This window comes from Oncorhynchus mykiss, chromosome 24, assembly GCF_013265735.2.
Source record: "Oncorhynchus mykiss isolate Arlee chromosome 24, USDA_OmykA_1.1, whole genome shotgun sequence".
NCBI lineage: Eukaryota > Metazoa > Chordata > Actinopteri > Salmoniformes > Salmonidae > Oncorhynchus > Oncorhynchus mykiss.
This window is the reverse complement of record NC_048588.1, coordinates 25031925-25058571: the sequence shown is the minus strand read 5'-3', so window position 1 is coordinate 25058571 and position 26647 is coordinate 25031925. Positions and strand designations below refer to the sequence as shown.

The following is a 26647-nucleotide window of genomic DNA, read 5'->3' as shown; positions in this document are numbered from 1 at the left end:
TCCAGCATGACAATGCCACCAGCCATACTGCTCGTTCTGCGCGTGATTTCCTGTAAGGAATGTCAGTGTTCTGCCATGGCCAGTGAAGAGCCCGGATCTCAATCCCATTGAGCACGTCTGGGACCTGTTGTATCGGAGGGTGAGGACTAGGGCCATTTCCCCCCAGAAATGTCCAGGAACTTGCAGGTGCCTTGCTGGAAGAGTGGGGTAACATCTCACCGCAAGAACTGGCAAATCTGGTGCAGTCCATGAGGAGTCCTTGTTCCATTTCTGTTAGTCACATGTCCGTGGAACTTGTTCAGCTTGTCTCAGTTGTTGAATCTTATGTTCATACAAATATTTACACCTGTTAAGTTTGCTGAAAATAAACGCAGTTGACAGTGAGCGGATGTTTCTTTTTTTGCTGAGTTTATTTTTCTGTTGTCATCGTGTTCCTACGTATTGAAAGCAGATTAAATCATGCTTGACTGTGTTAATGTAGGCCAGCTAAAAGGGCTTCAGCATCAAAGTGCATGACTGGCTGCATTATGTCCTTCAGAGTCTGTTACTCCACATAGTTACTTTAGATGAGTGTAATCCATCAGATGGTGACTTCCTAGTACTCTATCGTAGGGTCATGTCTTTTTTCTTCTTACCTGCTCTAGCACAGTGAATATGATAGATTGAAGGTAAGCCCAGCTCTCTTGACCAGGGGCAGTGCTGCTGCTTCCATTTGTTCACTGTGTGTTGGGAGACAAACACAGCCGCACATACAGACCTAGGAGGACAAAGAGCAATGGATCCCATGCTAAATATATACGGTTCTTAGGTGCAGATGAATATGGACTCGTTGATGTGAAGAGTGTGTGAGGGAGAGAGGAGTCCATGGCTGGGCCTGGGTTCTGTGCTGAGACGCACACGCTTCAGGCCTTTATATACATAATTAACTTTCTACCCAAAATAATCTTGGGCTGATGGTACAAAAATAGGGACGTTGTGCCCGAAAGAAGGAAGCTATGATATGGTTTTTCGATAGGGAAGTGTTTACAAGTTTTTGGTCCCGTAATGCTGACAGAAACAGTTTTTCTACATGTATTTTTATAGCCCAGAGATGGATCAGCTGCAGAACTTATAATATTATCAGTCGGAGGATTGAGCCTCTTTTCATCCCTGATTATATCCTAGCGGTTAGTAGTCATAAGGAAGAACTATGTTGGCATGATGATGTGAAGGCATGAGAGTGTGTTCTATCATAAAGCACTTTATCATATTGTCTGACATCCTGTTTCCTTGCTGGCCAGTGATGTCCTTAACAAGTGTTTCCAAGCTGCTGGGGGGACGGTGACTCGTCCTTTCAGCAGCGCAAAGCAGGAAGTCAACTCTGTATGGTCGAATGTGACCTCAACAGACAAGACCAGAGCACACATGCTGCACAGAGGGCAACATGGTCGAAACAACTATGGGCATAAACCCACTTAAATTATCTCTGTTTAACTGGCATTATCACTGACATCTCCCATCGACATCTTTTGGCCAAAAGAGTTGAGGGATGATGTAGGTCAAAGTCAAACACTTTCCAATTAATTTGGATTCCAATTAATTAGGCAAATAATGTCAGTAGTAAGAAGGTATGAAGAGATTTCCCAGGTCAGTCCTAGATGTGAAAGTTCCCCCTTTTTCCTTTCTCACCACTTCTCAGTTGCTTGTTTCTGGCGCATACATATTCACACCTAACAGTCCCACACACTTGCGAGAGTTGGACTCAGTTCATTGGCTCAAGGTTGATGCTGTGAAGGTCCATAGAGAGAGACTGTAGTGTAGTATGTGTATACTGGTTGTATGCCCTGAGCGAGGTACTGTGGGAGGGTGTTTTACAGGCCAGATGAAATTAAGTTCAAAGAAGCCTGCATACACTGCAGTGTATGTAGAGTTTATTTCTCCACAAATCAACATGAAGGCCTTGCAGAGTTAGGTTATCTCCTGGCCTGTATAGAGAGGATGTCCATAAACATTGGGCCCCAGCTCACTGCTCAGACGGTCACTGCCATTATCCTCCGAGGCCCAGGATGGGGTGCATTTCAATATTGTCCTCATCTCCTTTCCTTAACCTGAGCTGATGTGTAATCAATAGGATGAGCAGCCTACTTAAGACTGTTGAGATGCACCCGTAGAGTCTGTCTCGCTCTCCTGGTCTCAGAGCTGGAGCATAAAATTGATTTCCCATGGCTGCCACTGCGCCCTGGTCACACTTTTCACACACACACACTTGCCTACCAGGCAATTCCACGGAAATGCAATTGTGCACATGCTCAGATTTTTCACTTAAAATGCATGCCAACCATTTTTTTGGTAGTATGTACCTACTATGATATCCCATTGTAGCCAATTAAATTGCAGAAATTCCATTACCAATTTTGGGGAAATTCTGTTAGCGATTTGGTAAGGGAATTTCTAGTTTTAATCACTTAATAATTCACAAACAAAATTGATATCAGTAAAAACACTAATTGACAGGTCTACCTTTACTTGTTACTTCTGTGAACTTTTATTATCCTCCCTCCTCATGAGGGAGATAAGTTAGAATCTTAAAGATGTTGGTGGTTGTTAACAGAATTACAGGGCAATATTTCTTAAACTTACAGAAGGTAAACATTTCTCCAAAACGAAACATGTGTTGATATTAGTTGGCAGGGGTCTTTACTTCAACGTTATTGTGTTTTTAATGTATTCTGGTATATTTGTAAGACTTTGTCTTATAGATGTTTTCTAAAGACCCCTTTCCAGACCAGAAATCAAAGCCTTTGCTTCTTCTTAATTTTTAGTGTAGAATGTTTTTGAAAAAGTACACAGTACATTCGGAAAGTATTCAGACCCCTTGACTTTTTCCACTTTTTATTACATTACAGCCTTATTCTAAAATTGATAAATGAAACATTTTCCTGATCAATCTACACACAATACCCCATTATGACAAAACAAAAGTTTTTTAGAAATGTTTGTTAATTTATTAAAAACAAATATTTTATTTACATGAGTATTCACACCTTTTGCTATGAGACTGAAACCAGGTCTGCAGCATTGAAGGTATCCAAGAACACAGTGGTCTCCATCATTCTTAAGTGGAAGAAATGTGGAACCGCCAAGACTCTTCCTAGAGCTGGCCGCCCGGCCAACCTGAGCAATCGGGGGAGAAGGGCCTTGGTGAGGGAGGTGACAAAGAACCCGATGGTCACGTCGACAGAGCTCCAGAGTTCCTCTAGAGATGGGAGAACCTTCCAGAAGGACAACCATCTCTGCAGCACGCCACCAATCAGGCCTTTATGGTAGAGTGGCCAAACGAAAGCCACTCCTCAGTAAAAGGCACATGAGAGCCCGCTTGGAGTTTGCCAAAAGGGACCTAAAGGACTCAGACCATGAGAAACCAGATTCTCTGGTCTGATGAAACCATGATTGAACTCTTTGGCTTGAATGCAAAGAGTCACGCCTTGAGGAAACCTGGGACCATCCCTACAGTGAAGCATGGTGGTGGCAGCATCATTGTGTGGGGATTTTTTTCAGCTGCAGGGACTGAGAGACTAGTTAGGACCGAGAGAAATATGAACGGAGCGAAGTACAGAGAGATCCTTGATGAAAACCTGCTCCAGAGCACTCAGGACCTCAGACTGGGGTGAAGGTTCACCTTCCAACAGGACAATGATCCGAAGCACACAGCCAAGACAATGCAGGAGTGGCTTCGGGACAAGTCTCTGAATGTCCTTGAGTGGCCCAGCCAGAGCCCGGACTTGTACCCGTTCGAGCATCTCTGGAAAGACCTGAAAATAGCTGTGCAGCGACACCCCCAGATCCAACCTGACAGAGCTTGAGAAGAATGGGATAAACTTCCCAGGTACAGGTGTGCCAAGCTTGTAGCGTCATACACGAGGCTGTAATCGCTGACAAAGGTGCTTCAACAAAGTACTGATTTAAAGGTCTGAATATTTTATACTTTATATTTTCTATAAATTTGCTGAAATTGTTAACCTGTTTTTGCTTTGTCATTATGGGGTATTGTGTTTAGATTGATGAGGAAAAAACAATTTGAATCAATTTTAGAATAATGCTGTAACGTAACAAAATATGAAAAAGTCAAGGGGTCTGAATACTTAACGAATGCACTGTATATGCCTTAATTTCTCAAACATGTATAGACTCTTAGTTTTCATTTGACTCCCAATTTGATACACGCCTATCGGGGGTTGGAGCCAAAAATATTTTCCAATCGTTTCGTTCTGAACAGAACCATTTATTTTATTTGTTCCATTTCACTGTTCCGACCACAAAAATAAAGTTCTAGACTGTTTGGAATCGCAAACAAGTACAGGTTTGTTTTCTGATCCTTTTTAAACCTCCAAATTCTTTTTGCGCAGCTTGCTGTGGAGTGGGTAAAGTATTTAATCTGTATAAGAAAGTAATTCAGGGGGCCTCCCGGGAGGCGCAGTGGTTAAGGGCGCTGTACTGCAGCGCCTGCTGTGCCACCAGAGACTCTGGGTTTGCGCCCAGGCTCTGTCGTAACCGGCCGCGACCGGGAGGTCTGTGGGGCGACGCACAATTGGCCTAGCGTCGTCCGGGTTAGGGAGAGTTTGGCCGGTAGGGATATCCTTGTCTCATCGCGCACCAGCGACACATTGGTGCGGCTGGCTTCCGGGTTGGATGCGCGCTGTGTTAAGAAGCAGTGTGGCTTGGTTGGGTTGTGTATCGGAGGAAGCATGACTTTCAACCTTCGTCTCTCCCGAGTCCGTACAGGAGTTGTAGCGATGAGACAAGATAGTAGCTACTAAAACAATTGGATGCCATGAAATTGGGGAGAAAAAGGGGTAAAATTCAACAACAAAAAATATATCTACATAATTGTCCTTCCTCATGATGCCATCTATTTTGTGAAGTGCATCAGTCCCTCCTGCAGCAAAGCACCCCCACAACATATTGCTGCCACCCCCATGCTTCACGGTTGGGATGGTGTTCTTTGGCTTTTCCTCCAAACATAACGATGGTCATTATGGCCAAACAGTTCTATTTTTGTTTCATCAGACCAGAGGACATTTTTCCAAAAAGTGCTATCTTTATCCCCATGTGCAGTTCCAAACCGTTGTCTGGCTTTTTTATGGCTGTTTCGGTGCAGTGGCTTCTTCCCTGCTGAGTGGCCTTTCGGGTTACGTCGATATAGGACTCGTTTTACCGTGGATATAGATACGTTTGTAGCTGTTTTCTCCAGCATCTTCACAAGGTCCTTTGCTGTTGTTCTGGGATTGATTTCTCGCACCAAAGTACGTTCATCTCTAGCAGACAGAATGCGTCTCCTTCCTGAGTGATATGACGGCTGCGTGGTCCCATGGTGTTTATACTTGCGTACTATTGTTTGTACAGATGGACGTGGTACCTTCAGGCGTTTGGAAATTGCTCCCAAGGCTGAACCAGACTTTTTTTCCCTGAGGTCTTGGCTGATTTCTTTCAATTTTCCCATGATGTCAATCAAAGAGGCACTGAGTTTGAAGGTAGGCTTTGAAATACATCTACAGGTACACCCCCAATTGACTCAAATGATGTCAATTAGCCTATCAGAAGCTTCTAAAGCCATGACATCATTTTCTGAAATGTTTGTAAACTTCTGACCCACTGGAATTGTGATAGTGAATTAATCTGTCTGTAAACAATTGTTCAAAAAATGACTTGTGTCATGCACAAAGTAGATGTCCTAACCGACTTGCCAATACCATAGTTTGTTAACAAGAAATTTGTGGAGTGGTTGAAAACGAGTTTTAATGACTCCAACCTAAGTGTATGTAAACTTCTGACTTCAACTGTATTATCTGAATTAGGCCCACATAATTATACTTATGGATGAGTGGCTTCTATGGAGGACCTTTGAATGTCTTTGAACTTCCAAGAGTAACATTGGACCAGAGAAAACGTTAGCTAGCTAGCAAGCTTACAAGATTGTGGCACTATAATTAAAAACGGTCTCAACTTTTTGTAGTTCATAAATCCAATGTGAAACATGATTACTATAGTATCCTTAACTAGCATTAAAAAAGTTGATCCATTCTTCTCTAATTAAACACCTCTCTCCCTAATTTCTGAATCACGCTTGTGACATTGTCAGAAATCTACGGTAACCAACGCTTCGGAGGGGGAGGGGCATGTAACTTACACGCGTGCACACTGGCAAAGATTTCCAGCTGGCAGGCAGACACTGGAATAAGTTTGTGAGTGGCAAATGATGGCTTTGCATGGGCGCATTGTTGAGATTTTTGTGGGACTGGAAAAAAAATGGCTAGAACGTAAAATAAAGTTACGAACCGGTTCCCTTGCTTTTAACAGTTTTGTTCCGGAACAGTATAGATCACTTTTTCCTTTCCAGTTCTGATTCAGAGCAGGGTGAAGTGGGGGGGTGGGGGCGGTGCGGAGAGCAGGGCGAAGTGGCAGAGAGGGGTGGGGGCATGGGGGAGAGCGGTGGGGGCGTGGGGGCATGGGGGAGAGGGGTGGGGGCGTGGCAGAGAGGGGGGAGAGGGGTGGGGGCGTGGCAGAGAGGGGGGAGAGGGGTGGGGGCGTAGCAGAGAGGAGGGTGAAGCGCGGGGGACAGAGGGGTGGGGGCGTAGCAGAGAGGAGGGTGAAGCGCGGGGGAGAGAGGGGTGGGGGCGTAGCAGAGAGGAGGGTGAAGTGCGGGGGACAGAGGGGTGGGGGCGTAGCAGAGAGGAGGGTGAAGTGCGGGGGACAGAGGGGTGGGGGCGTAGCAGAGAGGAGGGTGAAGTGCGGGGGAGAGGGGTGGGGGCGTGGCAGAGAGGGGCGGGGGCGTAGCAGAGAGGGGCGGGGGCGTAGCAGAGAGGAGGGGCGGGGGCGTGGCAGAGAGGAGGGGCGGGGGCGTGGCAGAGAGGAGGGGGGAGAGGGGTGGGGGCGTAGCAGAGAGGAGGGTGAAGTGCAGGGGAGAGAGGTGGGGGCGAGAGGGGTGGGGCCGTGGCATAGAGGAGGGTGAAGTGCGGGGCAGAGGAGAGCGAAGTGGGGGCAAGAGGGGAGGGGGCGTGGCAGAGAGGAGGGTGAAGTGCGGGCGAAGTAGGGGGCGTGGCAGCTGTGCAAAGAGGAGGGCGAAGTGGGAGGGGAGAGGGGTGGGGGCAGTGCATAGTGGGGGTGAGAGGGGAGGCAGTGCATTGAGGGGGGCGAAGTTGCAGACTCTGGCTGTGCTACTGCTGCTGCTGGATCGGGCCTGGCACTGCCATGTGGGTTGGGCTGGCACTGGATGCATTGTTCCCCCCAGGGATTTCTCTTCCCAGCACTACAGTGACAGAGCAGAGGGGGAGAGTAGTGATAACTATTAGCTAGGGCATCGAAAGGACCTTCCAGTTCCTCTCAGAGGACTTACATTTTTGGAATTCTGTTTTTTTGTTCTCCCTCCATGGCCTCTTTCTTGTAATGGAAACCAGGATGAGGAAAATCCAGGCACTCAGAGACGACTCCTGGCTATCGTCCTAGTCAAGGATTCTGTAAACTCTGCTTTCTGTTTCAGCTGTGGAGAGGTAGAAGGTAAAGGATCTTATGTTTCCTATTCTAATGTTTACTAGATAGATTTGTGTGTGTGTGTGTGTGTGTGTGTGTGTGTGGTGATCGTCCTCCCCCACTGCTTGGCACATGGATTAATAGCATCTGTTAGCAGCAGCTTGGCCATCCATCCTACTTTCTCTGGACTGGATGTGTGTAGGGCAATATTTGTGTTCCTCCTTCAGGCCTAGTTGGCAGGACGTTTGTCCCTCTATGACACCTACTTGGCTCTGAGAGAAAGAAGCCGGCTTTGTTTTACAAGAAAATGGAAAGAGATGCACTCTGCAACTGTTCATCTTGGCCTTGTAGCCTTGTTGGTGAGTTGGAATATAGGCCTATAATGTGGAATTCCCCCACAGTGCTGGCATGCAAAGTTTCACCTTTACATTCAAATGCCAACTGTTTAGTCTACAGACTTATTTGGGTTGCCATGGTAACACAGGGGCCTAGCCTGGCAAGGTTGAGCAGAAAGGCGGAGTGGGGACACTGTCCATCTTTCACCCTGAGACACCATCTCGGACAAGGCCATGTAAAATCTTGTTGAACCATGTCAGTTTTCCCAATTGTGTTTCAATGGCTCTGTGGCTGCAGCCTTTTAGCTAGTATTTGAAATAAGCCTAGGTGATTTATTCTCAGTAGAGCCTAGGTGATTTATTCTCAGTAGAGCCTAGGTGATTTATTCTCAGTAGAGCCTAGGTGATTTATTCTCAGTAGAGCCTAGGTGATTTATTCTCAGTAGAGCCTAGGTGATTTATTCTCAGTAGAGCCTAGGTGATTTATTCTCAGTAGAGCCTAGGTGATTTATTCTCAGTAGAGCCTAGGTGATTTATTCTCAGTAGAGCCTAGGTGATTTATTCTCAGTAGAGCCTAGGTGATTTATTCTCAGTAGAGCCTAGGTGATTTATTCTCAGTAGAGCCTAGGTGATTTATTCTCAGTAGAGCCTAGGTGATTTATTCTCAGTAGAGCCTAGGTGATTTATTCTCAGTAGCGCCTAGGTGATTTTATTCTCAGTAGCGCCTAGGTGATTTTATTCTCAGTAGCGCCTAGGTGATTTTATTCTCAGTAGAGCCTAGGTGATTTATTCTCAGTAGCGCCTAGGTGATTTATTCTCAGTAGAGCCTAGGTGATTTATTCTCAGTAGAGCCTAGGTGATTTTATTCTCAGTAGAGCCTAGGTGATTTATTCTCAGTAGAGCCTAGGTGATTTATTCTCAGTAGAGCCTAGGTGATTTTATTCTCAGTAGAGCCTAAGGTGATTTTATTCTCAGTAGAGCCTAGGTGATTTTATTTTCAGTAGAGCCTAGGTGATTTTATTTTCAGTAGAGCCTAGGTGATTTTATTCTCAGTAGAGCCTAGGTGATTTTATTCTCAGTAGAGCCTAGGTGATTTTATTCTCAGTAGAGCCTAGGTGATTTTATTCTCAGTAGAGCCTAGGTGTTTGTTAAAGGAAAAATCAACTGTGCGTATTACAGATACAGTGGGACAAAAAAGTATTTAGTCAGCCACCAATTGTGCAAGTTCTCCCACTTAAAAAGATTAGAGAGGCCTGTAATTTTCATCATAGGTACACTTCCACTATGACAGACAAAACGAGAGAGAAAAAATTCAGAAAATCACATTGTAGGATTTTTTATGAATTTATTTGCAAATTATGGTGGAAAATAAGTATTTGGTCAATAACAAAAGTTTATCTCAATACTTTGTTATATACCCTTTGTTGGCAATGACAGAGGTCAAACGTTTTCTGTAAGTCTTCACAAGGTTTTCACACACTGTTGCTGGTATTTTGGCCCATTCCTCCATGCAGATCTCCTCTAGAGCAGTGATGTTTTGGGGCTGTTGCTGGGCAACACGAACTTTCAACTCCCTCCAAAGATTTTCTATGGGGTTGAGCTCTGGAGACTGGCTAGGCCACTCCAGGACCTTGAAATGCTTCTTACGAAGCCACTCCTTCATTGCCCGAGCGGTGTGTTTGGGATCATTGTCATGCTGAAAGACCCAGCCACGTTTCATCTTCAATGCCCTTGCTGATGGAAGGAGGTTTTCACTCAAAATCTCACGATACATGGCCCCATTTATTCTTTCCTTTACACGGATCAGTCGTCCTGGACCCTTTGCAGGAAAAACAGCCCCAAAGCATGATGTTTCCACCCCCATGCTTCACAGTAGGTATGGTGTTCTTTGGATGCAACTCAGCATTCTTTGTCCTCCGAACACGACGAGTTGAGTTTTTACCAAAATGTTCTATTTTGGTTTCATCTGACCATATGACATTCTCCCAATCTTCTTCTGGATCATCCAAATGCTCTCTAGCAAACTTCAGACAGGCCTAGACATGTACTGGCTTAAGCAGGGGGACACGTCTGGCACTGCAGGATTTGAGTCCCTGGCGGCGTAGTGTGTTACTGATGGTAGGCTTTGTTACTTTGGTCCCAGCTCTCTGCAGGTCATTCACTAGGTCCCCCCGTGTGGTTCTGGGATTTTTGCTCACCGTTCTTGTGATCATTTTGACCCCACGGGGTGAGAGCTTGCGTGGAGCCCTAGATCAAGGGAGATTATCAGTGGTCTTGTATGTCTTCCATTTCCTAATAATTGCTCCCACAGTTGATTTCTTCAAACCAAGCTGCTTACCTATTGCAGATTCAGTCTTCCCAGCCTGGTGCAGGTCTACAATTTTGTTTCTAGTGTCCTTCGACAGCTCTTTGGTCTTGGCCATAGTGGAGTTTGGAGGGTTACTGTTTGAGGTTGTGGACAGGTGTCTTTTATACTGATAACAAGTTCAAACAGGTGCCATTAATACAGGTAGGGAGTGGAGGACAGAGGAGCTCATTAAAGAAGAAGTTACAGGTCTGTGAGAGCCAGAAATCTTGCTTGTTTGTAGATGACCAAATACTTATTTTCCACCATAATCTGCAAATAAATTCATTAAAAATCCTACAATGTGATTTTCTGGATTCCCCCACATTTTGTCTGTCATAGTTGAAGTGTACCTATGATGAAAATTACAGGCCTCTCTCATCTTTTTAAGTGGGAGAACTTGCACAATTGGTGGCTGACTAAATACTTTTTTGCCCCACTGTATGTTAGCTTTTGCTGACCTCCCTCCTTATCTCCCTCTCAGGCATTGACTGTTTTGGACCAGAGATTCCGGTCCCCGTACCAGAAACTTGTGACGGGACGGAGGAGTGGACACAAACTAAGAACCTTCTTCGCTACAGCCAGCCGTGTTGGATGCAGCTGAATAACAAGCTGAGAAAAATAAAGAGCATTGGACTTTCCTGCTCCATTCAAAGGACTGCCATCCATGTGGTGGTATGATGAGACTGTGAGTCAGGAGAAACACAATCAGACGGGAGCAGATTGATAGAGGGAGAGAAAGAAAGGTAGAGGAGTGAGTGTCAAGGTGCCCTCCTGACCCCAAGGTGATAGCACCAGTCAAGGCAGCAGGATGACCAGCCTGTTCAGGCGAAGCAACAGCAATGGAGGCTCCGGTGGAGGAGGAGGAGTAGGTGGTGGTGGTTCTTCCCCAGGAGAGCTCAACAACAGCCGGCCTAACCGACAGGTGCGGCGCCTGGAGTTTAACCAGGCCATGGAGGACTTCAAGATCATGTTCCCCACCATGGATTACGAGGTCATCGAGTGCGTCCTGCGCTCCAACAACGGGGCGGTGGACGCCACCATCGACCAGCTCCTCCAGATGAGCATCGACGGAGAGGGATCGGATGACAGCTCTGACTCCGATGATAGCATCCCACCAGAGGTCAGTCAGTGCAGGGTCAAGGCTTCCACATGTTTTGCTAGGTGAACCGAACAAGCGTGCTCGCGTAAATCCTTAAAATATCTTTGCTTAAACTAGAATAAAGCGGCAATAGTACCGTTTGTCCATCTTGAGATGCTGTAGTGAAGACCCTTGCCAGCTGGTCAGTGCATGCTCCGAGTACGCTTTCTGGTATTCTGTCTGGCCCCACAACCTTGCGAATGTTAACCTGTTTAAAGATCTTACTCACACGGGCCTCCCGAGTGGCGCAGTGGTCTGAGGCACTGCATCGCAGTGCTAGAGGCGTCACTGCAGACGCATGGGACTGCCAGCCGCGATCGGGAGTCCCATAGTTAGGGGAGGGTATGGACAGACGACGCTGGGCCAATTTAGACCTTTAAATAGGTTAACATTGGCAAGGTCACGGGGCCAGACGGAATGTCTCTCTCTCTCTCTCTCCCTCCCCTCCTGTTCTTGTTGTAGTCTAGGTTTTAGTCAATAATAAATAATACATTGTGTCACAGTACCACACATAAAGAACGAACTGCAACCCATGTCATCTCACTACAATATAAATAGTAAAGTAGTGCTGTTTTGTGTGCTCCAGTTACCTTACCAGACACTAACCCCCCAACCAGCTTCTCTCTTAAAACTTAAATTATTTATCTTACTGACATGACTGATTTGAATGGGTAAATGTGTATTAACGTTATTGGGACATACTCTCTCTTTCTCTTGGTCTCCTCCATTCCCTGGGCTAGATTCTGGAGAGGTCATTAGAACCTGACAGTTCCGACGAGGAACCTCCCCCCGTCTACTCACCGCCCACTTATGACATGCACATCTACGACAGGAAGTACCCCGAGGCCCCGCCCACTCCTCCACCCAGGTAAATTGTCATACTATCACAGGAGGCTGGTGGGAAGAGCTATAGGTGAACAGGCTCATTGTAATGGCTGGAATGGAAAGATTGGAGTCAAACACATTGTTTCTATGTTTGACATGTTTGGTACCATTCCATTTATTCCATTCCAGCCATTACAATGAGCCCTTCCTCCTATATATGCTCCCACCAGCCTCCTCTGTACCATACTATACAGTTCAACAGATCTACAAAATGCCCAGAGAAGAGTTTAACCTATCAGTCATCTGTCTATGGGAATTCTTTAATTATGTATAGAATATGTGCATCTGGAACATGAACACTGATTACTTTATGAAAGGGAGGAAGGAGGGATGCATGTTTTAAAAACCCTGACAGGACCTTTGGTTTGCATGCAATCCCCTAGCCTGTACTCTATAAAGCCCAGAGGAACAGAGGAAGTGGTCCTATGGGGCCCTGGAATTTATATGCTCAGGCCTGTGGATATCACAGCCGACCACATGCTGTTATAGTTCGTCAAGGTTCCACCTGGTGGCCATTTTAAGAACTGTGCAATGCTGTCTCGTGTGTGTGTGTGTGTGTGTGTGTGTGTGTGTGAGTGATTGGTGCTTGTGTATCACTGGACCAGTTAATAACAAAAATCCATGTAATTGAATTTGCTTCAAGCCCCATTGTCCATGATTTATGATTCAAGACCATGTCCACATTTGCTCTGCTTCACACCACCAGCTGGGAGATTCACAGTGATTGACTTTTTGGACTGTACAAAGTGGTGTGTTAAATGTGGTGACTGCTGCTCAAAGGGGATTTTATTGTGAAGACAAACAGACATGAATTATTATTTATGTTTTCATGCATTGCTTACGTTTCACAGCATCAGTACACCATGTATGATGTGTGCGTTTAGTTTAGTTCTAGTGTGACATGGCATATGAATCTCTCTCTAGTCTGACCTTAACCTTTTGACCCTTGTCTGACCTAGGTTTGAGGCCCAGCTCCCGCCAGGTCACCGGCAGGTCCGCAGCTACAGGAACTGGAATCCACCGTTGCTTGGCAACCTGCCAGATGATTTCCTGCGGATCCTGCCACAGCAACTGGATAGTATACAGGTAAACCACACACAAAAAAATACATTAGCAGTATGACATTATCATTAACAGCAGGGCGACATCCTGCTTACAGAAATCAATAGCAACTAAATGAAAACTCTCTTTCTCCATCTGACCTCCTCTAGGGCTCACAGGGCAGTCTGTCCCAGCCTTCTTCTTCCTCCTCTCTATCCTCCATCGTCCAGCAGACAAACCAGGGAGGTGTCTCCAAGCCAGGGACTGGTGGAGCCCTAGGGGCACCTGGAGGGCCCGGGGGCATGGCAGGGGTAGTCACGGAGCAGGAGCGTAAACTGAAACAGTACCTGGATGATGAACGCATCGCTCTGTTCCTCCAGAACGAGGAGTTCATGAGGGAACTGCAGCGCAACCGCGAGTTCCTTGTCGCCCTGGAGAGAGGTGTGTGTCATGCACAGATACGCATACATACCTGCATGATATACTTTAACACACAGAATGCATGTTCAGGACACAGTAGGCAGTAGTCAAGTTTATGCTTTCTACGGAGCGAGTCATCTACGGAGCGAGTCATCTACGGAGCGAGTCAGCTACGGAGCGAGTCAGCTACGGAGCGAGTCAGCTACGGAGCGAGTCAGCTACGGAGCGAGTCAGCTACGGAGCGAGTCAGCTACGGAGCGAGTCAGCTACAGAGCGAGTCAGCTACAGAGCGAGTCAGCGAGTCAGCTACTGTTGAAAATGCTCTTCTCTCTTTCATGCTAAGCTAGTTGCAAAGTCCCTTGTGTATCTCATGATGCTTCATCTTACAAAAGTTTAACTTTGGGAAGCATGTCCCACTTTCATAAAGGTTTCCTAATAATAGATTACATTCTGCTATGTGTCCCCATATTGCGTTATAACATCCAGCTTTCTCTGTTTTAGATCGCTTGAAGTACGAATCAAAGAAATTCAAGTCCAATCATTCATCCTCTTACATGGAGAATTCCACAGCAGGTAGATGTCATTCATCCTCTTACATGGAGAATTCCACAGCAGGTAGATGTCATTCATCCTCTTACATGGAGAATTCCACAGCAGGTAGAGGTCATTCATAAGCTTCACAAGTAAGTGTGCGTGTGTGTGTGCGTGCGTTATTCAAACACCCAATAGGCCTACTCATATGAATGACTTTGGGTTTATTTTGATAACGTCCCTTTATCACGTCCAATATCTAGCCACCTATATTTATCACTCACTACCACTGGGTATGGTGAATGCTTCTCCAAGTAGTTGTTGACACGATAAATGGCTTTCTCTGGAGTGATTCATTTAGTATTTTATTAGGATCCCCAAATATCCGCTGCCAGGAAACAAAACTCAACAAATAAAATACATAATATACATTACATCATTTTGTTATTTATATTTTAATTTGAGTTTATTTAGTAAATATTATCTTAACCAACAATGCAGTTTTTGAAAAAAATAAGAGTTAAGGGCTTGTAAGTAAGCATTTCACAAATAACATTTGATTTGATTTTGCTTTGATAATACAATACTAAATATATATTTTAAAAAAATGTAAGTCTCTTTTAAAGTCAGTTTTTAAAAAATCTGTTTTTTATTGCTAGCTTGAGTTACCTTGGGTGACAGAGAGTTCCACATAATCATGGCTCTATTTAATACTGAGTGTTTCCCAGCCTTTGTTCTGGACCTGGGGACTGTGAAGAGACCTCTGGTTAAATGTCTTGTGTTGTACCGATGAGTGTTCAACTGTTTGAACAGATAGTTTGTGACCTTTAACCCATTAACACCTCGCACAAAGACCAATAGTGATAGTCAACTTTGAGCCAGTAGAGATTGACATGCATAGCACTGACATTTGCCCTCCGTGTACATTGATTTAGATGAAAACAGAGCAGCATCTTATCATGGACAGACCTCTTCCCATTTTAACAGCCATTGAGCATATACAGCGCCTTCGGGAAAGTATTCAGACCCCTTGACTTTTTCCAAATTTTGTTACATTAGACTTATTGTAAAATTGATTAAAAATATAATAATCCTCAACAATCTACACACAATACCCGATAATGACGAAGCGAAAACAGTTTTTTAGTAATGTTTGCAAATGTTTTAGTAATAAAAAACAGATCCCTTATTTACATAAGTATTCAAACACTTTGCTATGAGACTCGAAATTGAGCTCAGGTGCATCCTGTTTCTGTTGATCATCCTTGATGTTTATACAACTTGATTGGAGTCCTGTGGTAAATTAAATTGATTGGACATGATTTGAAAAGGCACAAACCTGTCTATATAAGGTCCCACAGTTGACGTCAGAGCAAAATCCAAGCCATGAGGTTGAAGGAATTGTCCGTAGAGCTCCAAGACAGGATTGTGTCTTGGCAGTACCAAACAAGGTCTGCAGCAGGTCCCCAAGAATATAGTGGGCTTCATTGTTCTTAAATGGAAGAAGTTTAGTACCACCAAGACTCTTCCTAGAGCTGGCTTCCTGGCCAAACTGAGCAATCGGGGGAGAAGGGCCTTGGTCAGGCAAGTGACGAAGAACCCGATGGTCACTCTGACAGAGCTCTAGAGGTCCTCGTGGAGATGAGAGAACCTTCCAGAAGGACAACCATCTCTGCAGCACTCCACCAATCATGCCTTTATGTAAGAGTGGCTAGACAGAAGCCACTCCACAGTAAAAGGCACATGACAGCCCTCTTGGAGTTTGTCAAAAGGCACTTAGAAGACTCTTTGACCATGAGAAACAAGATTATTTTTCAGCTGCAGGTACCGGGAGACTAGTCAGGATCGAGGGACAGATGAACGGAGCAAAGTACAGAGAGATCCTTGATGAAAACCTGCTCCAGTGCGCTCAGGAACCTCAGACTGGTGTGAAGGTTCACCTTCCAAAAGGACAATGACCCTAAGCACACAGCCAAGACAATGCAGGAGTGACTTCAGGACAAGTCTCTGAATGTTCTTGACTGGCCCAGCCAGAGCCCGGACTTCAACCCGATCTAACATCTCTGGAGAGACCTGAATATAGATGTGCAGCGACGCTCCTCATCCAACCTGACAGAGCTTGAGAGGATCCGCAGAGAGGAATGGGAGAAACTCCCCAAATACAGGTGTGCCAGCTTGTGCCGTCATACCCAACAATGCTGTAATCGCTGCCAAAGGTAATTGAACAATGTACCAAGAAAAGGGTCTGAATACTTATGTAAATGCTATATTTTCATTTTTTATTTGTAATACATTTGCAAAGATTTCTAAAAACCTGTTTTTTCTTTGTCATTATGGGTTATTGTGTGTAGATTGAGGGGGAATAGAATACGTTATCCATTTCAGAATAACACTTTAACGTAACAAAACGTGGAAACAGTCAAGTGGTCTGAATACTTTCCGAATGCATTGTATAGTAGGCCTAGTCTATAGAAAGCTGATGAGATCCTTCTCTTTTAAATAGAGGCCATCAAAACTCTGTTTTCTGCGTAGCCTATAGAAATGTTGCGTGAACTCGTGGGCTCTCATTAAGTGTTTGATTAGATCTTCTATTACATTTCCATTGATGTCAGAGTGATTAGAGGGACAATAGAGTGCAGTTTGCAAGTTTGGTAGGCTACTAATGACCTGCAGCTTCAGAGCTTGGAGAAGCCTAATTACTGTGATTTAAGCGGTCATGTGGAATTTGACTTCTGTCATGACTCGTGACCACCGAGGTGGTGGTAATACGGTCACCGCAACAGCCCATGTCATGCCTAAGTTTTCAAATCTTGTCAACCTAAAAGTTCTTAAAGTGGTTGGCAATATCAAAGAGTTTTGTTATGAACAAGCCATCTGCCTCAGTGAATAATTTCTCATTTATTTATTTTTGAAGTAGTTTTTTTGGGGGGTTGATCATCTTTAATATTGCAGATGGCGTGGTTGTAGCTTTCATCAATGTAATATATATATAAGTTTAAAGTTTAAGTTTAAGTCTAAGTTTATATATATATATATATATGATATATATATATATATATATAGATATATATATATATATATAAACTTAGCAAAAAAAGAAACGGCCCTTTTTCAGGTCCCTGTCTTTCAAAGATAATTTGTAAAAATCCAAATAACATCACAGATCTTCATTGTAAAGGGTTTAAACACTGTTTCCCATGCTTGTTCAATGAACCATAAACAATTAATGAACATGCACCTGTGGAATGGTCGTTAAGACATTAACAGCTTACAGACAGACGGCAATTAAGGTCACAGTTATGAAAACTTAGAACACTAGAGGCCTTTCTACTGACTCTGGAAAAACACCAAAAGAAAGATGCCCACATGGTCCCTGCTCATGCCTTAGACATGCTGCAAGGAGGCATGAGGACTGCAGATGGGGCCAGGGCAATAAATTGCAATGGCCGTACTGTGCAATTTGTTCCAGTCATTGGCAGCAGAGAACTGTAAGGAAAGGCGGCCAATTAGGAGATGGCTTTGGGGGTGACCAGTGAAATATACCTGCTGGAGCGCATGCCACAGGTGGGTGCTGCTATGGTGACCAGTGAGCTGAGATAAGGCTGGGCTTTACCTAGCAAAGACTTATAGATGACCTGGAGCCAGTTTGTTTGGCGACAAATATGAAGCCAGGGCCAGCCAACGAGAGCATACAGGTCGCAGTGGTGGGTAGTATATGGGGTTTGGTGACAAAATGGATGGCACTTTGATAGACTACTTCCAATTTGCTGAGTAGAGTGTTGGAGGCTATTTTGTAAATGAAGGATCGGTAGGATAGTCAGCTTTACGAGGGTATGTTTGGCAGCATGAGTGAAGGATGCTTTGTTGCGAAAAAGGAAGCCATTTCTAGATTTAATTTAGGATTGGAGATGCTTAATGTGAGTCTGGAAGGAGAGTTTACAGTCTAACCAGACAACTAGGTATTTGTAGTTGTCCACATATTCTAAGTCAGAACCGTCGAGCAGTTGCGGGCAGCGATCAGTTGAAAAGCATGCATTTAGTTTTACTTGTGTTTAAGAGCAGTTAGAGGCCACGGAAGGAGTGTTGTATTGCATTGAGGCTTGTCTTTCGTTTGTTAACACAGTGCCCAAAGAAGGGTCAGAAGTATACAGAATGGTGTCGTCTGCATAGAGGTGGATCAGAGAATCACCAGCAGCAAGACCGACATCATTGATGTATACAGAGAAAATAGTCGGCCCGAGAATTGAACCCTGTGGCAACCCCATAGAGACTGCCAGAGGTCCGGACAAGAGGCCCTCCGATTTGACACACTGAACTCTATCTGAGAAGTAGTTGGTGAACCAGGCGAGGCAGTCATTTGAGAAAACAAGGCTGTTGAGTCTGCCGATAAGAATGTGGTGATTGACAGAATTGAAAGCCTTGGCCAGGTCGATGAAGACGGCTGCACAGTATTATCTTTTATCAATGGCGGTTATGATATCGTTTAGGACCTTGAGCGTGGCTGATGTGCACCCATGACCAGCTTGGAAACCAGATTGCATAGCGGAGAAGGTACGGTGGGATTCTAAATGGTCTGTGATCTGTTTGTTAACTTGGCTATCGAAGACTTTTAGAAAGGCAGGGCAGGATGGGTATAGGTCTGTAACAGTTTGGGTCTAGAGTGTCACCCCCTTTTAAAGAGGGGGATGACCGCGGCAGCTTTCCAATCTTTGGGGATCTCAGACGATACAAAAGAGAGGTTAAACAGGCTAGTAATAGGGGTTGCAACAATTTCAGCAGATCATTTTAGAAAGAGAGGGTCCAGATTGTCTGGCCCGGCTGATTTGTAGGGATCCAGATTTTGCAGCTCTTTCAGATCATCAGCTGTTTGGATTTGGGTGAAGGAGAAATGGGGGAGGCTTGGGCAAGTTGCTGTGGGGGATGCAGAGCTGTTGACCGGGGTAGGGGTAGCCAGGTAGAAAGCATGGCCAGCCGTAGAAAAATGCTTATTGAAATTCTCAATTATCGTGGATTTATCGGTGGTGACAGTGTTTCCTAGCCTCAGTGCAGTGGGCAGCTGGGAGGAGGTGCTCTTGTTCTCCATGGATTTTACAGTGTCCCAGAACTTTTTTGAATTTATGCTACAGGATGCACATTTCTGTTTGAAAAAGCTAGCCTTTGCTTTCCTAACTGCTTGTGTATATTGTAAAGTTGCATTTTGCGGGGGCTATTCGATGCAGATGCAGTACGCCATAGGATGTTTTTGTGCTGGTCAAGGGCAGTCATGTCTGGTTACTACAGAGTTTGTGTGTCTAAACTTTTGACTGGTACTGTACATACACATATACATTTATATAATTTATCTTTGTTCTATAGTAATTAAAAAAACATAAAAAAAAAAAACGTAAGTCTTAAAGTGCCCAGAGAAAATGTAACTACAGCTGTAGTCACCAATTAAGACTTTACAAAAATGGTTGAAGTAGATTGTTTGTTCACTACTCAGGTTCATTATTATATGTGAATGTGTGTTACTGCTTTAGTGTTTTCTTGTGTGATTGTGTGTATAATATGCTTATGTTTGTCATTTACAACTAATTTCTTTGTTTCCAGGAGAGCACTGTGCTTCGAGGTCGATGGAGGCTTGTACTGCTGTGTCAGATGACGCCATGTTCAGAGACAAACTCAAACACATGGGCAAATGTAAGGGCATCCTCTACCAGCAGGCCACTCAATACACATTATTACCATCCCCTGTCTCTCTCTGGCAATGGCCAGTTAACGAACTCAATCACTAGAACAGCATACTTTTGCAAACCCCCCCAATACGGTTGTCTTCTCTCCCACCTAGCAACAAGAAAGAAGCTGTTTGAAATCGCCAGATCATTCTCTGACAAGACAAAGAGAAGAAAGTTAAAAAGAAGAACACTCCTGAAGCACCAGTCGTATCCTTCATTGCCAGTCGATACTAATTTCCAATCAGAAACATTGGATGGGTTCCGTTTTTGCAGTGATGGCTTTTTATAGAACTCAATGTTCAAGTGCCACACACTGTATAATACAGATGCATACAGTGCCTTGCGAAAGTATTCGGCCCCCTTGAACTTTGCGACCTTTTGCCACATTTCAGTCTTCAAACATAAAGATATAAAACTGTATTTTTTTGTGAAGAATCAACAACAAGTGGGACACAATCATGAAGTGGAATGACATTTATTGGATATTTCTAACTTTTTTAACAAATCAAAAACTGAAAAATTGGGCGTGCAAAATTATTCAGCCCCCTTAAGTTAATACTTTGTAGCGCCACCTTTTGCTGCGATTACAGCTGTAAGTCGCTTGGGGTATGTCTCTATCAGTTTTGCACATCGAGAGACTGAAATTTTTTCCCATTCCTCCTTGTAAAACAGCTCGAGCTCAGTGAGGTTGGATGGAGAGCATTTGTGAACAGCAGTTTTCAGTTCTTTCCACAGATTCTCGATTGGATTCAGGTCTGGACTTTGACTTGGCCATTCTAACACCTAGATATGTTTATTTTTGAACCATTCCATTGTAGATTTTGCTTTATGTTTTGGATCATTGTCTTGTTGGAAGACAAATCTCCGTCCCAGTCTCAGGTCTTTTGCAGACTCCATCAGGTTTTCTTCCAGAATGGTCCTGTATTTGGCTCCATCCATCTTCCCATCAATTTTAACCATCTTCCCTGTCCCAGGTGGCTTGTGGCAAACTTTAAACAACACTTTTTATGGATATCTTTAAGAAATGGCTTTCTTCTTGCCACTCTTCCATAAAGGCCAGATTTGTGCAATATACGACTGATTGTTGTCCTATGGACAGAGTCTCCCACCTCAGCTGTAGATCTCTGCAGTTCATCCAGAGTGATCATTGGCTGCATCTCTGATCAGTCTTCTCCTTGTATGAGCTGAAAGTTTAGAGGGACGGCCAGGTCTTGGTAGATTTGCAGTGGTCTGATACTCCTTCCATTTCAATATTATCGCTTGCACAGTGCTCCTTGGGATGTTTAAAGCTTGGGAAATCTTTTTGTATCCAAATCCGGCTTTAAACTTCTTCACAACAGTATCTCGGACCTGCCTGGTGTGTTCCTTGTTCTTCATGATGCTCTCTGCGCTTTTAACGGACCTCTGAGACTATCACAGTGCAGGTGCATTTATACGGAGACTTGATTACACACAGGTGGATTGTATTTATCATCATTAGTCATTTAGGTCAACATTGGATCATTCAGAGATCCTCACTGAACTTCTGGAGAGAGTTTGCTGCACTGAAAGTAAAGGGGCTGAATAATTTTGCACGCCCAATTTTTCAGTTTTTGATTTGTTAAAAAAGTTTGAAATATCCAATAAATGTCGTTCCACTTCATGATTGTGTCCCACTTGTTGTTGATTCTTCACAAAAAAATACAGTTTGAAGCCTGAAATGTGGCAAAGTTCAAGGGGGCCGAATACTTTCGCAAGGCACGTATGTATCAATATCCAGGCCTTTAGGTGTTTCCCTTGACCATATCCCCTCTAAGACTGGGCACAGCCAACTCCACAGCCAACCTCCTGGAAGATGTGGAGGGAAGCCCAGAAGATGGCCAGCCCAGAAGATCAGACACTCAGGAAGATGATGTGCCACACAAGGAGCCTTTGTCATGGTGAAAACCTGTCTCCTTCCCTGTTGGAAATTGTATCACTTTACTCTGTGTAACTACTATAACCGCTCTAATCAAACATTATTGTTGACTTACATCATTTGTTTATAGATAGGCCTTTTGGCTGTAATCTGACAAACATGTCACCTCCATTTCAGATTCTCCAAGGCTGCACCACATCAGGGTTTCCATGGTGACAGCAGAATGACCCATGGCTGGTGGCCACGCAATACTTTGGCTCCCTCCCCTAACACAGGCCCGCCAATCTCAGGCCCAGAAGTGACCTGGGACCACCCCCTCGCCCAGGAGGAGAGGAAGCAGACTGCTACCACATCTCCTTAACTCTGACTGTTCATAACCGCATTGGATTACCATTATAATCTCTGTATTATAACTCTTAGTTAATATATGATTTCATATGTAAAGGGAAGATGCATTAGTCTTTTGACAGTTCTTTTTTTGTTGTTGTGTCAGCTCCCTTTAATCCCCATTGCAGAAGGTATGGCAGCCCTGCTGGTGATGATCTTAACATATGGACTCATCTAGTGTTACCACTCTAATCTCTTTGATATGGCTGGGGTAGGTCACTCTAGAGCAGGTCACTCTAGAGCCAAAGTGTGCACAAGCACCTCTGAAATGTCCCATAATAAATCATGTTCACTCCCAGTACCCATGTGACTATGCCCATTTGGTCACAGTTTTAAACAGACAGTAACCAGTGATGATGTGGCAAGTTTTCAACTAGAATCACAGCTCAATCCCATGTTTCCTGAAAGTTCAGGACACAGAAACAACTTGTAAACAGAGACTCTAACATTACAGTTGACTCCCCCTTGTAAATCTGGATTTGCCTCGGAGCAATTTGACAGCAGATGATATCATCAGAGACCTGTGTATGTCAGTCAAGGGGTTGTTATTTAAGTTGCCCTGCTCAAATGTCAACAAACCCTTCTGTTGCACCCTCCTATATCAAAGAGGCATTCAAACCTGCCAAAAGGGTCACTTGTTCCAAGCGGGTCATATTTCATCCCATATTGTTATGTCAATGTGTAACTAAATGCCAAGTGTAACCTTTAATCCCATTTCAGGAACTCTGACAAACTTCTTAAGATTTCATGTGAACTGAAATATCCCTCAAGCTAACTGACTGCCATATCTCACTATTCTCATGTCTTTTTCAATACAGTCTTTATATACTAACCCTATTTCGTTGAGAGTAAGGAGGGGTGCATATTGCTGAATTTGTGTTATTAATGAGTACACAATAATATAACTAGTAGAAATATTTGCTAAACAAATATGCCAGTGATCTGTGCACATTGTTGATAAACGTGTTTTATGTGGTGTAATGGGAAATGAACCGTTTGTAATGGGAAGTGTTGGGCATGGAGAGAGCAGAACATGATATGGATGATGCCTCTGTGAGGTGAGGACTGGCATTGATCTTGATTAGATGCTGTTGGGTGTATCGGTAGAAAAGAGGAGGCTGATGATGACCCAGCGCTGTGATACGAGTTTCAACAGACAGTCGAGCTAGATTTAAAGTCAACCCTTTGAGCCACTATCTGATTCGCAAGGTTCCACATTGATCCGTCACTTTCCCAACTATTGGAAATGATTACTGTCTTATTCTGAAGCCTTCTCCCCGAAGGGTGCTCTTTGCTCACGATCGTTAAAAAGGAAGGGACAGACTGGTGTCGGAAATATGGTGTCAACTCTCTCCACCATGCTTCTAAAAATGTCTATGTTTTAAAATTGATGCATAAAAGTGAGCAAGCCAAGTGCACACTTTAGGGAGAAGGGTGGGGAATTGGAACACCAATTCATTCACTCTACCTTCTTAAATGGATTTACATGTAAATGTTTGATTTGCTACCTCTCAATCTAGATGGCTCCATGATTGAAACGAATGTTTTTACTATTGAAATGTAAGATGATTCAAATCAAATCACCCATTTACAGTTTTTCCTTGATTCAGGAATGAGACGTGTTTTAACCCTTCTCTGTCAGGATGTTGACAGAAGACCTCATTGGTGATAGGTCATGTGTTGTATATAAGGAGAAAGGTATGTTTGTTGAACATACGGAGAAAGTTTTCTATGTACAAGTATTGACTGTGTGATGGGAGGCTGAAATCGACCCTTTCAGTGTTCTTTTTGAAGTCTTGATGTTATGGATTGGGTTTGGAATTTTGCCCCTTTGACAATTTCTGTCTGTTGTCATTTTCTTGTTTGTTAGTTTTGCTCTCAGCATTTTTCTCATATAGGTCTTCAAACTCTCTAAACATGTTTGCCAATAAAATGTGTTTATTGCCCTTGCCATAATGAAAAAGATTAGCCATAATGTCACCCACTCGTTTATACTGTTTTCGAGCGGCAGATGGGGGGCGCCATTATCCAGCTTACTCAAACTGCCATCAGACTATCCAGACTTCATTGTTACTGTCATGCTATTCACATCAGTGGAGGCTGCTGAGGGGAGGACGGCTCATAATAATGGCTGGAATGGAACGATTGGAATGGCATCAAACACATAAAAACTATGTGTTGGATAACATTCAACTGATTCCGCTCCAGCCATTACCATAAGCCCGTCCTCCCCAATTAAGGTGCCACCAACCTCTTGTGATTCACATTCATATCCATATAGGTATTTCAAATGGGTATGTGTAATATACACTACCATTCAAAAGTTTGGAGTGACTTAGATATGTCCTTGTTTTTGAAAGATAAGCACATTTTTTTTGTCCATTTTAAAATAACATCAAATTGATCAGAAACACAGTGTAGACATTGTTCATGTTGTGAATGACTATTGTAGCTGGAAACAGCTGATTTTTAATGGAATATCTACATAGGTGTACAGAGGCCCATTATCAGCAACTGTCACTCCTGTGTTCCAATGGCACATTGTGTTAGCTAATTCAAGTTTATCATTTTAAAAGGCTAATTGATCATTAGAAAACCCTTTTGCAAAGATGTTAGCACAGCTGAAAAGAAGCAATAAAACTGGCCTTCTTTAGACTAGTTGAGTATCTGGAGCATCAGCATTTGTGGGTTCGATTACAGGCTCAAAATGGCCAGAAACAAAGCACTTTCTCCTGAAACTCGTCAGTCTATTCTTGTTCTGAGAAATAAAGGCTATTCCATGCGAGTAATTACTAAGAAACTGAAAATCTCATACAACGCTGTGTACTACTCCCTTCACAGAACAGTGCAATCTGGCTATAACCAGAATAGAAAGAGTGGGAGGCCCCGGTGCACAACTGAGCAAGAGGACAAGTACATTAGTGTCTAGTTTGAGCAACAGACGCCTTATTTTCAGTCCTCAACTGGCAGCTTCATTAAATGGTACCTGCAAAACACCAGTCTCAACGTCAACAGTGAAGAGGCGACTCTGGGATGCTGGCCTCTAGGCAGAGTTCCTCTGTCCAGTGTCTCTGTTCTTTTGCCCATCTTAATCTTTTATCTTTATTGGCTAGTCTGAGATATGGTTTTCTCTTTGCAACTCTGCCTAGAAGGCCAGCCAGTTGAGGACTTGTGAGGCACCTGTTTCTCAAACTAGACACTCTAATGTACTTGTCCTCTTGCTCAGTTGTGCACCGGGGCCTCCCACTCGTTCTATTCTGGTTAGGGCCAGATTGCGCTGTTCTGTGAAGGGAGTTGTACACAGCGTTGTACGGGATTTTCAGTTTCTTAGCAATTTCTCCCATGGAATAGCCTTCATTTCTCAGAACAAGAATAGACTGACAAGTTTCAGAAGAAAGTGCTTTGTTTCTGGCCATTTTGAGCCTGTAATCGAACTCACAAATGCTGATGTTCCAGATACTCAACTAGTCTAAAGAAGAACAGTTTTATTGCTTCTTTAATCAGAACAACAGGTTTCAGCTGTGCTAAGAAAAGTGTTTCTTTCAAAAACAAGGACATTTACTGGATACTGGAGTGCTTTCATTTATTTATATAGAATACATTCTAACTCATATCTGCAGTAGCTGAGAGAGCATCTTTGATAAGACACAGGTTACGTTTGTTTACAAAAGCCTGTGACAGTTCACCCACTGACCAGTCAGCAGGTTTATGTCTGTCTATTACAACATTACATGATATCAGTAAGTCACCAAGTGCTTGCACTCCATTGGTCTATTGCTTAGTTTTGTTCTTTTCAGAAAAGAGAGAAGGGAAAATGTTTTTTGTATCTTCAGTTCCAGGCTTTTGACTGACATCTGAACACGAGTGCAGTTTTGTTATTGCACTGTCGAGGGCAAAACTCGTCTGCATGGTTTTGTGACGTGATTTCAAAATGGCTTGATGTTTGATGACTGCTCATAGAAATTTGTAGATACGTTATCCTCTCAGGGAAGCTCCACTCTTTGTACTGTTCTTCCATTTCCAATTTGTGCGACTTGGTAAAAGCACAGTTTAAGAATATAAAAAGGTATATTTAGGCTGGTAGTTTATTTCTTTATAAGCTTCAGATATCATGTTGGTGGCCAGACATGATTTCAAATGCATACTGGAGCGGTCTGTGCGATAGACCAAAAAACTGCATATAGGCCTAGTTGTTGTACGGAAAAGAGCATACTCAAAATAACTTCAAACTTTAACGTTTAACCTTTTCTGACCAATAGACATGCAGCACCACAAATGCTTGGTTAATTCTGTTTTTGTTGAGATGTTTCTAAATACAGATTATTTTATTGTACTGTATGTGTGCCAGATAGGGTGATATGCTTCATTATGAATGTACATGAATAGAGATGAGGCCAGTAATAGCAGACAACATGCTTGTTTACAATGTACTCATGAGCCTGCAAT

At 43.7% G+C, this 26647-nt stretch overlaps 1 protein-coding gene across 3 annotated transcripts in view; it reads left to right on the top strand.

The window, feature by feature from the left end:
• Nucleotides 1-24154, top strand: part of LOC110504059 (CUE domain-containing protein 1) — a 45065-nt gene extending 20911 nt beyond the window's left edge. Inside the window, exons 2-11 of one of the 3 annotated variants that reach the window (XM_036961416.1) lie at nt 7434-7533; nt 10670-11308; nt 12067-12194; nt 13171-13297; nt 13423-13693; nt 14174-14329; nt 19793-19882; nt 20031-20124; nt 21714-21836; nt 21992-24154. In XM_036961416.1, the coding sequence (XP_036817311.1) occupies nt 10997-11308; nt 12067-12194; nt 13171-13297; nt 13423-13693; nt 14174-14329; nt 19793-19882; nt 20031-20124; nt 21714-21836; nt 21992 (1302 nt within the window). In that variant the 5' untranslated portion in view covers nt 7434-7533; nt 10670-10996 and the 3' untranslated portion in view covers nt 21993-24154. The remainder of the gene's footprint in view (nt 1-7433; nt 7534-10669; nt 11309-12066; nt 12195-13170; nt 13298-13422; nt 13694-14173; nt 14330-19792; nt 19883-20030; nt 20125-21713; nt 21837-21991) is intronic. The other 2 variants (XM_036961415.1, XM_036961417.1) reach the window with 2 other exon arrangements.
• Nucleotides 24155-26647: the final 2493 nt, after the last annotated feature.